Raw genomic sequence first — 14,997 nt, 5'->3', positions numbered from 1 at the left:
AAGTGGTCTATTTTATTATGGCCATAAGTATTTTACTTGTCTCGTCGTGGAGCTGAACTGCCAAACTCCTTAAAAAGTTATATATATATATACACACGTTTACACGTAATTAAAGTGAATTAAGGAAAGTCCTGTAACTAAAGTGAATTAAGTATTAAATCTCTTCACAAAAAGTTAGCCCGAACAGATATAGAATGATCTGCTGCCATTCTGCTGCATGGTCAGCTTTCTTTATGCGTATATTCGGAAAGAGGCGCGGCTTACCATAATAACCGGAAAATTCAGCGGCTATATGGCAAATATAATAAGGTTTTTTCAACATTTACGTTTCTTTTTAGGTGTCATAGGTCCAAGTTGGTCACTTTCAAAGGACTTATCATAATTGCCCCTGTACTTTGTTTCACTATTATTGGCCGTTACTAAAATGCCGTTATAATTGACACACTACCGTAACGTGGGTCTTTTTCACGTTATCACCACTGAAAGCTTTTAAAATATCATAATTGCCCCTATACTTTATTTTAATATTACAATTGACACCAAAATCTTTTGGCTCTTTCTGGAGAGAGTTCCTAACTAAGTTCTAAGCCTAAACTCCAGCCACTCGCTCGCACGAGGGGGTCGTAATAAATCAAGGGTAAAATTGTCATTTACAAATTTGGAAATACCCTAATAAATCTTCTAATATTTAGGGGCACTTGCTAGGCAACTACAATAAAATTGGGTCTATTTTCCACCCCCAAATTGTCTGAATTCAATAATGTAGTTCGTTTGGGGCCCTTAGACCCCGTCCTCTAATTATAAACATGAATGAATTAATAATTAAAATAAAATTAAGAATATAAAAAGAAACTGATGTGAGGAAATCAAGAGTTTTTATTGAAAATCTAAGTTAAAAAGATATATATATATATATAACGTTGAATATATCAGCGTTTTTATTTAGCGTTTTTATTATGACTACAATGAATTAGACCTTATTTGATAAATAAGTTTGAGGATAGTCCATTCTAATAAAAAATATTTTAGAACAAGACTAATTTAATTAAAAACTTAAAATATTAATGATGATTTAGGTGTCTTGAATATTTTTTTGTGAACGCGGATGATTGCTTTGAACATAAATTTTGGGTGCTAACATCCAAAATACTTTGGTTCTATAGAAAGGAAAGGATGTTTAGTAATGCACAATTTATGCATTATTCATTTAAAATAATAGTTTAAAGATAGCAATGTCATTTTGTATCTATAACTTATTTAGCTAATATATATGGTAAACGATTATTAAGAAAATTAATATCATATAATATGGTGTGAATGATATAATAGAAACAAAATGTGAGTTGTTCCAATAAATTTTCTTAAAATTTATTAAAAACACTGCATTTTGGTTCCATTATCATTCCTAATTTACTATATGAATATTAATAATTCAACCTCTAAACTTTTCTTTGAATGCCTTACGAGCATTCTCAAGTTTTCTTAATGAACAGCAACTATATAGATGTATTAAATTAATTATAAAATGAAGGAATGTAAGCAGATTCTAGTAGATTAGCTAAAGCTACCGAGGAAGATCAATATTTATGAGAGAGTTCTATGAGCATTAGAGAACAAAACAAGAAAACTCTGTGAGTATTGTTCTCAAAATAATCAAAGGTAGATATCTCTTTGTAGCATTGTTTAGAAAGGAGAGAATATAAGAGAGAAAAAGATGGAGGGTCTGTTTCCTCTGACGAGAGGATCTAAATTATTTCACACCTGATGTGTTGCTACGTAAGTTTACTCGTCTAATTTTTTTTTTTTAAGTGACATTATTCTTATATATATATTTTTCTTTTTTTTGGGGTAAAAATGAGTGGTCACTGGTGTCGTATATTGTTGGAGCAGATTCGCTGAAACGTTACCCTCGGAATAGTCGAATCATCCGATCAGTTATATGTCTTCTGTAATCTACGATTGTACCAGAAGGTTGAGCACTATCGCACTATTTGTTAATAGTAAGAAGATAGGTCTGATAAGTCAAATTCACATGATCGTAGGCCCCTTTTAGCAAATTATTTCCTTAAATAATAAGGTAGCCACGGCCCACGAGTGTAACACCCAATCGTGTAGGTCACGTTTTTAAATTATAATAATAAATTATTTACATTATTTTTTAAATATTTATTTTAATAAATTAAGTAGGAGTTGCTACTCCTGTTCTTAAGAAAGCAGTTATAAAGATAAACAATAAAAAATACTTAAATTTTAATTATTTTATATACCCTTTAATTTATGGACAGACAGAAGCTATTTTTAATAACTAATTGGTTGGTATACTAATCATTTTGCTCTAATTGCAGGCATCGGAGTGCACTCTCCTTCCCGTCAAACACTTCTCCTCCTCCTCGTCTGCTATATTCTTCTCTTCTTCTCCCACTTGGGTTCATCACCAAGATGGCATCTGCGGCTTCTCTGTTTCAGCTACCAACCCAACTAAAGCAGAGAAGCCGCTCGTCGCTCACCAGAAAAGAACGCAGCGTACGCGTAAAGCGATCAACTTTTCCGGTAAGCCCATGCAATTCTTTGCAGTCATAGCTGGTTACGAATTTAACTCACTGGGAAAATGATTCTTACGCAATAGGTTGCAAGGCTATTTGGGCCTGTGATTTTCGAGGCATCCAAGCTCAAAGTTCTACACCTTGGAGTGGAGAAGGAGAAGCACCCGGAAGAGCTACCGCGGATTTATACGCTCACTCACTGCGACATCACGTCCAACATTACGCTTACCGTCTCCCATACTATTAACAGTGCTCAGGTATTATTATGGGTGGGATTTTGAGATAACTGAGGGGGGGTTTTGAACAAAACAAGAACTTGTTTTCTTTTCTTGAGCAGCTCCGGGGATGGTATAATAAGTTGCAGAGGGACGAGGTGGTGGCGGAGTGGAAGATGGTGCGAGGGAAGATGTCTCTCCATGTCCACTGCCATATAAGCGGCGGCCACTTCTTGCTGGATCTTGTCGCACATTTTCGATACTATATTTTTTGCAAAGAGCTCCCACTCGTATGCACTATTCTTTCATTCCTTCCTCTTCTTTAATAAGTTGACACAAACATAGAGTTTGATATAATTTTAGATCAATATTGGAAACACTTTGGAGTTGTAAAGAAAATAATTAATAATTAAAATTATTAGAATATAAAATATAAAATATAAACCACCTTTATCTATTATAAAAAGGGAGGACATATGAATTGAAAATATTTATATGGAGGAAAAATGATCTAGAAGGGATGAACGAGAATGATAGATCTTCAAATTCTAGCCAAATTAGTATCACAAATGATGAGTCAGATGGAAATAGTGATTTGCTAGTAGCCAGGACTTGTATGAACTATCTTGGGGATGCATGGATTCTCTAGTGTCTACATGGGGACTGGTTTAAAACATACAGGCCCTATGATGGTGGAATATATTTTGAGAGTTTCTTTGGTGCAATAGAATTAATTTTTTATCAATCAATTTGATGAAGATTTAATGGTTAAGATCTTTAATGGTATAATAGGAATAAAAGATATTACCGGTTCAGCAGGTAATTTTTTTTAGATATATAATCTTGGACGTTATTTTTTAACAATCATATTATCTTAATATTTTATTAAGTAAAAGGCATACATATTATTAACTTAGAGTAATGTATATATATCAAAATAAGGGTATTGATGTCTTTTATAATTAACTTGATGAAAATTTAATTACATTTTATCTTTTTGATTATTTTTTATTATTTACATATATCTCCCATTAGTTTAAGATTGATTTAAATTAAATTTTAATAGATAGAGAAAGAGAATTATATTTAAATTGAAGTTTATCTTCAAATAATCAAATTTAAATTATTTAATATTAAATGATATCTCCACATAATTATATTTAAAAGAGAAATCTTAACGGAAGAAAAAAAACGTGTAGAGCGCTTCTTCCATACCGTAAAGTTAATTGTTTATCAATCACTTTGATGAAGATCAAATAGTTAAGATCTTCAAGGGTATAGCAAGAAAATTGGGAAGTTAGGCACACGTAATTAATCTTCTTAACTAATATACTTTTTTTTTTACGTAATGTGGTTTTGGAACCGGTACCGGGAAACCGATACCAAGTATGAAAACTGGCTATTATAGCCGTTGGATTAAGATTATAATTTTTAAAGGTGCATTGAAGTATTTGCCATATTTTTTTATGGAAAACGATGTAGCTTGCAGCTAGAATCAAAATGATCAAACTGTCTATGTTTGATGGGACAGTAAGAATTCTCAAGGATATAAGGTGTATTCTAGATCTAAAGAAAATTTTGATTTTCTTTTTAAGTGATCTTGAGTAGAACGGGTTCTCTATTCCGACATCAAATGACATTCTCAAGAGAAGTAACAACTATCGTTGGAAAATATAAGGAAAATCTTTATAAGTTGATAGTGAGTACAATTATAAGTGGAGTAGCTGTGGCTACTCATATTGAGATATACATTTCTCACTTTGAGGACAAGGTGGACGAAAGTATAGCGAAATGATGTGGTCTAGACATAATCGAATCACATTAGGCTCAATAAATTGAGTCTAATTTATCATGTTAGCTTAATTGTTAGTTGAATTTATCTAGAGGGTTTACTAATTTATTTACTTGCATGTGCTAGTTTTCTTAATTATTTGAGTAAAAATTTTAGTTGGCTATGCATGTGCTAGTTTCCTTAATTGCTTGAGTAAGCGTCCTAATAGGCTATGACTTGTTTAATTAGCTAACTATATTTAAGTTAAGTATGAATTGGAGTTGAGTTAACCACTATAAATATATGGAGAGCAGCCCTTTTAAGGATTATGCAAGTATTAACTCTTATGGACCATCTTCCTCCTTCAATTGCCATTGCCTTTATCCCTTAAAGCTGGCCACCTTTACCCTATTTCTTTCTTTTTGTTACTCGACTGACTCCACTACCCACCATCACTACCTTGCTACCACCATTATCACTATCATTACCGCCACCACCTAACTCCAAGTTATCACTACTTAGTCGAGATTTCCATTCTCTTCATGCATCCTTCCAAGAGCACCACCACCATATGCCAACGATATCTTAACTCTTCATGCCTCAACCAGATCCTAATTGAAGCCCTCAATCAACCCCAAGCCACCTGTCTATCTCCTAGCCACAATCACCACTAGGGGTATAAATGATTTGAGCTTGAGTGAGTTAGCTCTAGCTCAAGCTTTGCTCAGGCTTAGCTCAACTTGAGCCGAGCTTGAGCTGTATTAAGCCTATTTCCGAGACCTATTCAAACCGAGCTGGATCAAGCTTGATAGAGCTCAAAGATTCGTTGCTCTAGCAAAACGACTTGGTCGGCATTATACCGCTAGAGTTAGATGGGTGCCTTGAGCTAAAGGTGGTTGACCTCTCGATGAATGGGTTGATCCGACGAATACCATCGTTTGTTGATAATCTCACTGCCCTATAGGAGCTCCAAATCAAGGTCAACCAAGTCTCTAGCACGATCCCTTTGTAGCTCAACGAATATGATAACCTGACCGACCTAAAGCTCAGCAACAACTAGACTCTAGCCCCAGCCCGATAGAGGTGAGCCAGCTTTGGAATCTCCATATCTACATGTGGTTAATTGACTGATGAGGATCATCCCGCCGAGATTGACAATTGCATTAATCTAGAGGCGATGATCCTCTCACAAAATGGCCTCATGGGATCCATCCCAAGGAGGAACCTTAGCTTCCTCGACCTCATAATGCTAGAGATCGAGAGGTTGGGAGGTGGAGGAGGAGGCTTGCTGACGGTGGAGGAGGAGGATTAGGTGATGGCTTAAAGAGGAGCTAGCTTGTCGGATGAGAAGAAGGAGGAGCCAGGCTGACAGTGGGGAAAGATAAAGAGGAGATGACGGGCCAATAGCTTTGGAAATTTAGATAGGAGTGGCGGAGGCTATCAGGATTTCGAAATTTATGATTTAGAATTTAAGTCTTAGAGAAATTTATATACCAAGTCTATCGAGCAGAGCTTGAGTAAGCCAGCTTCAGCTTAAGCTTGACTCAGAATTCAAATCAAGCCTTAAATTTACGCCTAGGGGCAGCTAGGCTCACCTCAAATCGTGCCGAGCTCGAGCTACTTGTTTATTTTGACACCCCGAACCACCACCTAGTCATGCTAGTCACCCGATTCTAGGGCTTTCGCATGTTCAACCCCTTTACTCAGCCCAAAGCCTAGTATATCTCTATAAAGACCCTAACCCACTTCCACAAGAAAATGCAACATCATACTTTGTCCCAAAGGACCCAAATGAGCCCAAAGCCCTAGATGGACTCGACAGACCTGCACTAACCTATCAAGTCTATGGCTTTTGCTCATTTGACCTATCTTCTAGCCAAATGATGAAGCCTTCTCTTTAGCCATTACTTAGGCTTGGATTTGAAGTAAAAGGGCACGAGATACCTGTTACGGACCAGATTTGGAACGATCCGTTTATAGGATGATTATGAAAATTTAGGTGGAGTTAGCCTCATGAGTTAGAGTTCTAATAGCTCTAATTTTACCTAAATCGGAGGTCAGGATAAAAAGATAAAAATAAAATAGTGGAGATAGGTCAGGGAGGGCAGAACAGTAATTTTTGATGTTGTAGCGGTCGTCGAAGGGTGGTGGACGAGAATAATAACTGGCTAAACTCAGATTTGTCTCAATTCTATTCCATAATTATCAATACATGTCTACTCCTATTTATAGGAGTAAAAATTCATAGCGGATTAGATCCACATGTGAATTATCCGATTTATTTAAAATTCAAACAACAAGATAAAACTAGCTAACTAATTAAATCAGCCTTCTTTATCTTTCTCGAATTAATCCTTCTTTTCACCATATATAAATTCTGAATCTATAGAAATCGTGAATATCAAAGTTATAGATCTGGAGGTTAGCGATCTTATCCACCTGGTTTGATATTATTCGAACATCTGTAGAATATTCTGTGAATATTTTCCTGAAATTGCATAGAGCTGGATTTAGCTAATTAAATAAAATCCTAACCTTCTAACTAAACCAAATAAGTAAATAAGATAATTAGAGTCAATCCATTGAGTCTAATCTTCCCTTGATGTGATCCGATCTGACTCGATTCGCATCAATCCACCACGCTTCCAATCGATTCGCATCAATCCACCACGCTTCCAATCACCTTGTCCTCAAGGTGTCCATGGTGGTTTCCAAACCTTTGTTCCCTCTCGAACTTTATGTTCTCCATCTTCATGTGGGTCTCGTCTACCACAAGGAAGATGGGCCCATGGTGGGTGCTGCTCTAGGGCCCATCGTTTTGAACCATAGTCCATCCTAGCCATGGGTGGCTTGAGCCAAGGTCCTGGCACATGAGGTTTAGGCCATGGCTCAAGTGCAGCTAGTCCAAGGAAGGTGCTGACGGTGGTGGTTTGGAATGAAAGTGTCTGGATCACCATCGGTGGAAAACTAGGTTTTCAAACTTTATTTTCCACCTCAATCGGGGAAGATGACAATGGGGCTGTCGCTAGGGGTTGCTCCGGTGTTGCTACAATGGAGGGCTCAATCTGCAAAGATAGAGGGTGCTCCACTGCAACCGGAGAAGGGATGGTTGCCACGGTTTAGATGGTCTCTACGGTTTCACCATTATTAGTCCTTGGGGTGGAGGTGGTGCATGTTCCACAGTGGCCGGCGGCGCAGGTGGTGCGGGGTGGAGGGCGCCTAGTAGGACTTCTGTCAAGGCCTAAAACGAGTCCTTGAGGGCGGTTTGGATCTTTTGGATCTCCTTCGTGTTCTCCTTCACGTTCTCCTTGAACTCGACAGAAAATGCTTTAAAAAAAGCTTTTGCCCACGCTGGTGGCTCATCGTGGGCAATTGCTAGGATTGAAGAGGGTACTAGATTAAATCTCACAGGAACAGAGATGAGATCATGGTTCTCCATGGTCAATACCTTCTCGTTGGCCTTGGAACATATGTTAACCATCTTCCGAAGAACGTCGGCTCTTATACCAATGTTACGGACTAGATCTGGAACTATCCGTCCGTAGGATGATTATGAAAATTTAGGTGGATTTAGCCTCGTGACTTAGGGTTCTAATGTCTCTAGTTTCATCTAAATCGGAGGTCGGGATAAAAATATTAAAATAAAATAGTGGAGATAGGTCAGGGAGGGCAGAACAGTAATTTCTAACATTATGGCAGTCATCGTGGTGGTGGACGGCCGTGTAGTAGGGTGGCTGCTGGAGGTAGAGGATCTACGGTTATAATCTACTCCTATGAAGATAAAGACAATCCAACGGTTAATGTAAAAAGATAAGAACGAGAATAATAACTGGATGGCTAGTTTTGAAGATATCTTTAGAAAAGTAGATGAAGGTCAAAAGGTCAGCTCTTATATAAATATTACGAATCAAATCTAGGCCGACCTAGATGTAAGGAAATTATAAAATTTAAATGATAGTAGCCTCAGAAGTTAGGGTTCTAATGGTTATAGTTTCACATAAGTCGGAGGTCGAAAGTTAAGTGTTACACAGACTGTGCATGCTAGTTGAGGGATTAAAAGACATAACAAGGTGATTTTGTTCATATTCTTAGGTTTTTTTACTTATTAGATTTGGAGATTATTTAGAGGGTGTACAGGGGATTTTGGATCAGGTTTTATACTAAAAAATTTTTGAGTAAATTTATTTGTACGGATAGTGAAAAGAAAACAATTGCACACTCTAGGGGCTTTAAATGTTCATTTAACCTTATTGTTTATCATAAAATGACAAGTTCAAGTGCATTTGATAGGTACTGAAGGCCTTTGTACATGGGGATGGCAACTTATTCGACAATAACCCAGAACTACAAGAGGCCACTGTGTGGGTTTACTTCCACTCCAACTTGCCTGAATTCAATAGGATAGAATGTTGGGGTCCTCTCTAGTACGCAGCATCGACAGCCAACAACAAGCTTTCCGGTTCTCGAAATAATTCAAATAATTAAATAAAAATGAAAAATAAAATATGAAAGAGAAAAACCACTGTCAAGAATCAAGATGTATTATCTTTATAATCAAATTTCACTACAATTTATTTGAATTGTAATCTGTATTATAGATTTTTTGTATAAGCATTGCAGATTTCTAGGATAGAGTAGAATGTAATTACCCATGTTCATAGTTAATCAAGTAATTTTTTATTTAGGATTTAAAGTAGCCAAATCAAATCTATTTGATTAGGTCAAGCCTAAAATAAAGGAAATATAGAACCAAATTATTAGAACCTAACTTGACTTGGGACTCCTAGCTAATTAATTAGGTTTTAAGTGGATCGAGATTTTTTTTTTTAACCCTAGAGCAGGTTTCAAATACCTTTAACTTCCTAGTACACCAAACCTTTAATCGGTTGAATATGAACCATCTTAAGAAAAAGAAAAGGCTTTAATTTTTTATCTCCTTTTGTGGGTAAGTTATCATAGAATGGAATTCAACTTCAAAAAATTAATATAAAGAAAATTATTTAGTAGTTTAGTAACTTGGCTCAATAGCTAAATTCGATTGATAGCTCGACAATGTAATTGGCTTGGAGGAGCAGCACGATAGTTTAGAGTAATATCTCAATAAACTAGATGGCTTAATATATTGGCTAAAGCTTAATGGGACTAAATACATCTGTATCTAGAGAGGGTTAGTCTCTTATCCAACCAATATCTCATCTTTAGACTCTTAAATGATAAAAAAAAATGTATGATTTTGCTTTTGCATGTTCTACTTTCTAAAAAAAATTTATTATCTAAGAAAAATTTAAAATAAAGATTTAGTATATTTTCCTTCACCTCGAGCATTATAATCTATCTAATATCACATCCTTAAAATATATAATTTACTCTTTATATTAACTAAAATGTTATGTTTTTCACTAATTCCGTTTCGGATACACTTTTTTCGAACTTTTTTATTACTCCTATATAAACCCTAAACTAAAAAAAATAAATATCCACTTATAATACTCTCTTGAATCAAAAATAAATAAATAAATAAAACTCAAAAATATAAAATAATTCAGGGGATATTTAGCATGATTTTTTTTCCTATGTATATATAAAAATAATAATAGTTCTAAATAAAATTATTCATAAATTTTTTTCAAAGCAAATAAGGATATCTATTTACTTCCACAGTTATAAAAACCTCTCCGAAGCAAAAAATTATAAAAGTTCGAAAGGAAAGGATCCAGTCAAAGTACAACCACAACCTACAGTTCTACACTTCTACTCCAGTTAGCAAGCCAATCAACAACATGATTAGCCTCTCTAAACACATGTATAATTTCACAATTTTAAAAATTACTAGTTAAAATTTTTATATCTTCACACGAAAAGCCAAACGGTCTAGAGAATCTTTGACTCGATTTTTATGCAATTTAACAACAGGAGTGAGTCGGATTTAACGATAATATTATGAGTATTTTTATTCTGTAGGAAGTGGGTGTCTCACAAACAGTCATTACTTTAGTAGCTAAAATAAAAAAATATAATATATTAAAGAATATAGTGATATAGAAATTTTTATAAATTTTTCAGCTGAAATTTAATAGGACCACCCTAAGTTTTGTATTATTCATTTGGATATTTGCCATTCGATCGTTATATATTTGTTCTACATTTAATGTCTAAAACAATCTAAAATTTACTTTTACGGACTAAATAGAGAATTTTTTGTTACTTTTAAAAATAAAAATATCTAAATACACCTCATTTGATCATAATTTTATCTTAAACTTAAAAAGGTATAAAGATCATTTTGCATCTTTAGCTAATTTCAACATATTTATATAGTAAGTGTTCATAAAGTAAACTAATGTGGTGATATATTTTATGCATTGAAAGCAATATTAATGGATTGACTAAAATTCTTTAATATTTAACAGAAAGGTATAGCCATGTTTCATCGAAACTTGGAAATAAAAAAGTAATCTAAGTTGTTATCCTCCAAGAATAATGAAAACTGAGGTTCCACCAGCACCAACCAAAATTGGGTCGGAAAACTAAAACCTGTAATAAAACACCACCAATTACTGCTCTCAATTTAAGACTAACCACACATAGTATCAAATTTAGACAGTAAATACTACTCCAGATAACATCCACAAAAGCAAAAGGAATAACAAACAAATCCACAAAACAAAAGATAACATCCATTCCATCACCATTCATCGAGGATAACTAGGCCATCACCTTCTTAGCCTTTTGTACTGATGTCTCTCCTTGTATGCATGCCATGCAAGATAGGGTCAATTTAATGAGCCACCCGACAAATCTTTATAGCAATTAATTAAAAACTCTATTATTTCGCTCAAGTCAAATGCATTAATTAATAGCACACAATTAGAGCAAACACCAATTTCTCGGTTCTTTGAACCAAGGAATCTTATTTTTACTCATTTGAACCAATCTTTTACATGTTTCACATTCTATTTTCTTTTCTTTTTTTTACCTTTAGTTTTTCTTTTCCTCATATGTTCTATAGTTTTTGTAACAAAGCCACTCTTGCGAAATGGATGATCCACACATAGTGAGCACTCCTTGACCGGTCTTTATTAGCAAAATATCTCCAGTTTGCACTTGATTATGATAAACTAACCAAAGAAAAAGTCTAAACTTTTAAAAAAAAAATCTCCGAGAGATTATTCCCTTATTATTAAGAAATCTGTAAAACGATTTTACAGTCAAAATACTATCAGCCATGAATCTCCGCTTCACTCTATCAATATACAGGATACCATTGTTTGCCACGAAATTTAATACTCGGAAAGACATGAAGATAATGCACTCATGGCCATCATCCCAAACGATATTAAAAAGACTAAGGAATTGAATGATAAAATGTAAATAGTAATAGATCCGCGTGCTTGAATAAATATATTTCTTTATTATTTTTTTTTTGGGGGGGGGTTCTTTTCAGATTAAAACTCACACAAGTCTCAATCGGACTAAACACCAGGAATCTCTTGTTTTCTTCCAACTTAAAAGAGAAAAAAACAATTAGGAGAACATTGCGTCAAAGCTACAGGAGAGAGCCATTCCTTCACATATCACCATTCCCACGTACCTCCTTCCCTCTTCGATGGCTTCCCCTGATAACTCGGAGCCGACCTCCTCCTTCAAGTAATTGCGACACCATTCTATGTCTTTTAGCCAAGAAATTGCTGGCAACCAACCACTCAAAGGGGCCAAAAATAGAATATAATAATAAAGTAGAGGGAATTACATAGGACACCCTACATTTTCAAGATTGTGAGATGGGACCCTGTCACCTCAGTTAATTTTCTAATCTGAGCTTGGTTAAGGGAGGAAATATTCTGTCACCTCAGCTAGTAGTCTAGTTATCTTTTATCCGGGATGATGTATAAATAATTAAATATGTATCTAATAATGCGCCATGATCACTCATGCCAAATAAACCATCATTTAATCTGAACTCTATTAATACCAATTATTGTTCTATATATTATAGTTTTATGTTTATTATGTTGGATATCCTATTCATTGGCAGCATTGCTCTTTTCAATTTTACTTTAGAGACGGTGTCATATTTAAAATACTTTGGAACTTAAGCCTCGGAATACTCACATATGCTGTTTTAACTATTTAAGCACTAGATTACAGTTATCTTGTTAGAAGTTTTAGCTCATTTTATGAACAGGTTGGGTGCTATTTACTAATAGCAAGAAGATGGATATTGAAATATCAAAATTCCGCTTAATTGTAGGTCCCTGTTTGTAAATTGCCATAAATAAGTAGCCACGTGTGTAATAGAGAAAGAATAATAAAAAAATACGTTAAAAGTCGTGTACCTCCGTGGCCATCTTCCAACTTCCCACCTAAAAATTTTCTAAACTCCAGAATCAACTCTCTTTCCAATCAAACACTTCTCCTCCTCCTCCTCTTCCTCTCGTCTATATTCTTCGCTCTCTTCTCCCTCTTGGGTTCATCACCAAGATGGGTTCTGGGGCTGCTCTGTTTCTGCTACCAACGCAACTAAAGCAGAGGAGCCCCTTCTTGCTCACCAATAAAAATCACAATTCATATCTATCTAATTCATTGCGTCTAAAATGAAAATTAATTAGAAAGAAGATTTACCCAATAGGTTCCAAGGCTATTTGGGCCCGCGATTTTCGAGGCATCCAAGCTCAAAGTTCTATTCCTTGGAGTAGATAGAGAAAGAGAAGCACCCAGGAAAGCTACCGAGGACTTATACTCTCACTCACAGCGACATCACCTCGAAGATTACGCTTGCCATCTCCCATACTATTAATAGCGCTCAGGTATTGGATCCTAGTATTAGGTTTATTATTTGGGGTCGGATTTTGAGAAAACTGAGATCGTTTTGAGCTTAGAGAAAAGGAACTTTTTTTTTCTTGAGCAGCTCCAGGGATGGTATAATAAGTTGGTGGCGGAGTGGAAGATGGTGCAAGAGAAATGTCTCTCCATATCCACTGCCATATAAGCGGCGGCCACTTCTTGCTGGATCTTATTGCAAATCTTCGATACTATATTTTTTGCAAAGAGCTCCCTGTGGTATGCTCTAATCTTTAATTCCATCCTCTTCTTCAAGGTGACTCAAATAGGGTTAGATAATTCAGATCAATTTAGAAAAGCATTTTATAATCGTTAAAAAGGCTAATAGGGGTTAGAATTGAAAATCGATCAAGCTTCACTTATTTAATTTTCAATTTAAGCTTTTTTTTATGTTTACAAGGGTAGAAAAAAACCTGGGCCTTTATTACAAACTGCCCAGAGAATAATAATTGAGGTGGACTCGAATCATGAATTAAACTTAATTGAAGCTTGATTTAAGTCAAGCTTGACTTTTTTCAAGGATACAAATGTAACAAGTTTAGATAGGGTACCCATATTGCTATAATTAAGTTTGGCTTGAAATTAATTTTTTGTACTTCTTAAATAATTTTTTCTTTGAATATCAAGTGATTGCGAGATCAATTTTAAACTCTCGGTGAATCATCTTATATTTATTTTAGAGGAAAAATAGGATAAGTTTTCTTTTGATATTTTTTTTGTTATATAAATCGGCAATATGTAGATGTTCTTTGATGACAAAGTTAGCAAGCATTTGGTAGGTTTTGAAGGCCTTTGTGCATGGAGACGACAACTTGTTCAATAATTACCTAGAACCGGAGGAGGCCACAATCTAGGTCTACTTCCACTCCAACTTGCTTGAATTCAATAGGATAGAGTGCTGGGGCCCACTCCGGGATGCAGCATCGACCGGTCACGGTGAGCTCATGTCGGTTTCTGGCGAGCAGCCATGGCGATGCCCAGTAGAGTGCATCTGTTGCTTTCCACCGAACAGTTGTTGACTGTCGATTTGGCTTGATCTAGCTTAGCTTGAATGAGGCTTGAGAATAGGCTCATTTTAGGCTCGGGCTTGGGCTCATCTTGAGTTGAGCTGAGCCTGAATTGAATTCTATGGCTCGAAATTCATTTAGAGCCGATTCTGAGCCGGCTCGCTCAAGTTCAGCTCTTTTGCACCCTTACTTGTATGCCGTGGAGCTGAACTCCTCGATCTTTGTAATGAAACTTTTAATGGCATAGATTATATTCTCTATGTCCTTTTTGTGACCGGACGTATATAAAAAATGACAACATCTTTCTAGCCACATTAGGAGTTATCGACAAAACTAGACATGTTTCTGTTATTCCTTTTTTAGCAAAATAACTTAAACTTCAAACTCAATATTAAAAGTGATCTATTTTACTGTAGCCATAAGTACTTTACTTGTCTCAAAGTAAAATACTGATTAAATCAAATAACAACATCTTTCTAGCCATATTAGGAGTTATCGACAAAATTAGACATGTTTCTGTTATTATTTTTTTAGCAAAATAACTTAAACTTCAAACTCAATATTAAAAGTGGTCTATTTTACTGTAGCCATAAGTACTTTACTTGTCTCAAAGTAAAATA

At 35.3% G+C, this 14,997-nt stretch overlaps 1 protein-coding gene and 1 pseudogene across 1 annotated transcript; both read left to right on the top strand.

The window, feature by feature from the left end:
• Nucleotides 1-2,353: 2,353 nt before the first annotated feature.
• On the top strand, nt 2,354-8,954 carry LOC140775549 (protein STAY-GREEN 1, chloroplastic-like). The gene is made up of 4 exons (XM_073118920.1): nt 2,354-2,550; nt 2,627-2,800; nt 2,881-3,048; nt 8,820-8,954. The coding sequence occupies exons 1-4, from the start codon at nt 2,440-2,442 to the stop codon at nt 8,952-8,954; spliced, it is 588 nt and encodes a 195-aa protein (XP_072975021.1). The 5' UTR covers nt 2,354-2,439.
• A 3,181-nt stretch (nt 8,955-12,135) lies between these two features.
• On the top strand, nt 12,136-14,677 carry LOC140773520 (protein STAY-GREEN, chloroplastic-like; annotated as a pseudogene).
• The last annotated feature ends 320 nt before the right edge of the window (nt 14,678-14,997 follow it).

This window comes from Typha angustifolia, chromosome 2, assembly GCF_048772165.1.
Source record: "Typha angustifolia cultivar Huaian chromosome 2, ASM4877216v1, whole genome shotgun sequence".
In the NCBI taxonomy this organism is placed as follows: domain Eukaryota; kingdom Viridiplantae; phylum Streptophyta; class Magnoliopsida; order Poales; family Typhaceae; genus Typha; species Typha angustifolia.
The sequence above is the reverse complement of the archived record's forward strand: the minus strand, read 5'-3'. Positions and strand labels throughout refer to the sequence as shown.

Excerpts from the sequence above, each read along its gene's own strand:
- LOC140775549 (XM_073118920.1), top strand. The coding sequence starts at position 2,440 with ATGGCATCTGCGGCTTCTCTGTTTCAGCTACCAACCCAACTAAAGCAG. Across the intron at positions 2,551-2,626 it reads TAAAGCGATCAACTTTTCCG|GTTGCAAGGCTATTTGGGCC; the intron begins GTAAGCCCATGC and ends CTTACGCAATAG. Across the intron at positions 2,801-2,880 it reads ATACTATTAACAGTGCTCAG|CTCCGGGGATGGTATAATAA; the intron begins GTATTATTATGG and ends TTTCTTGAGCAG.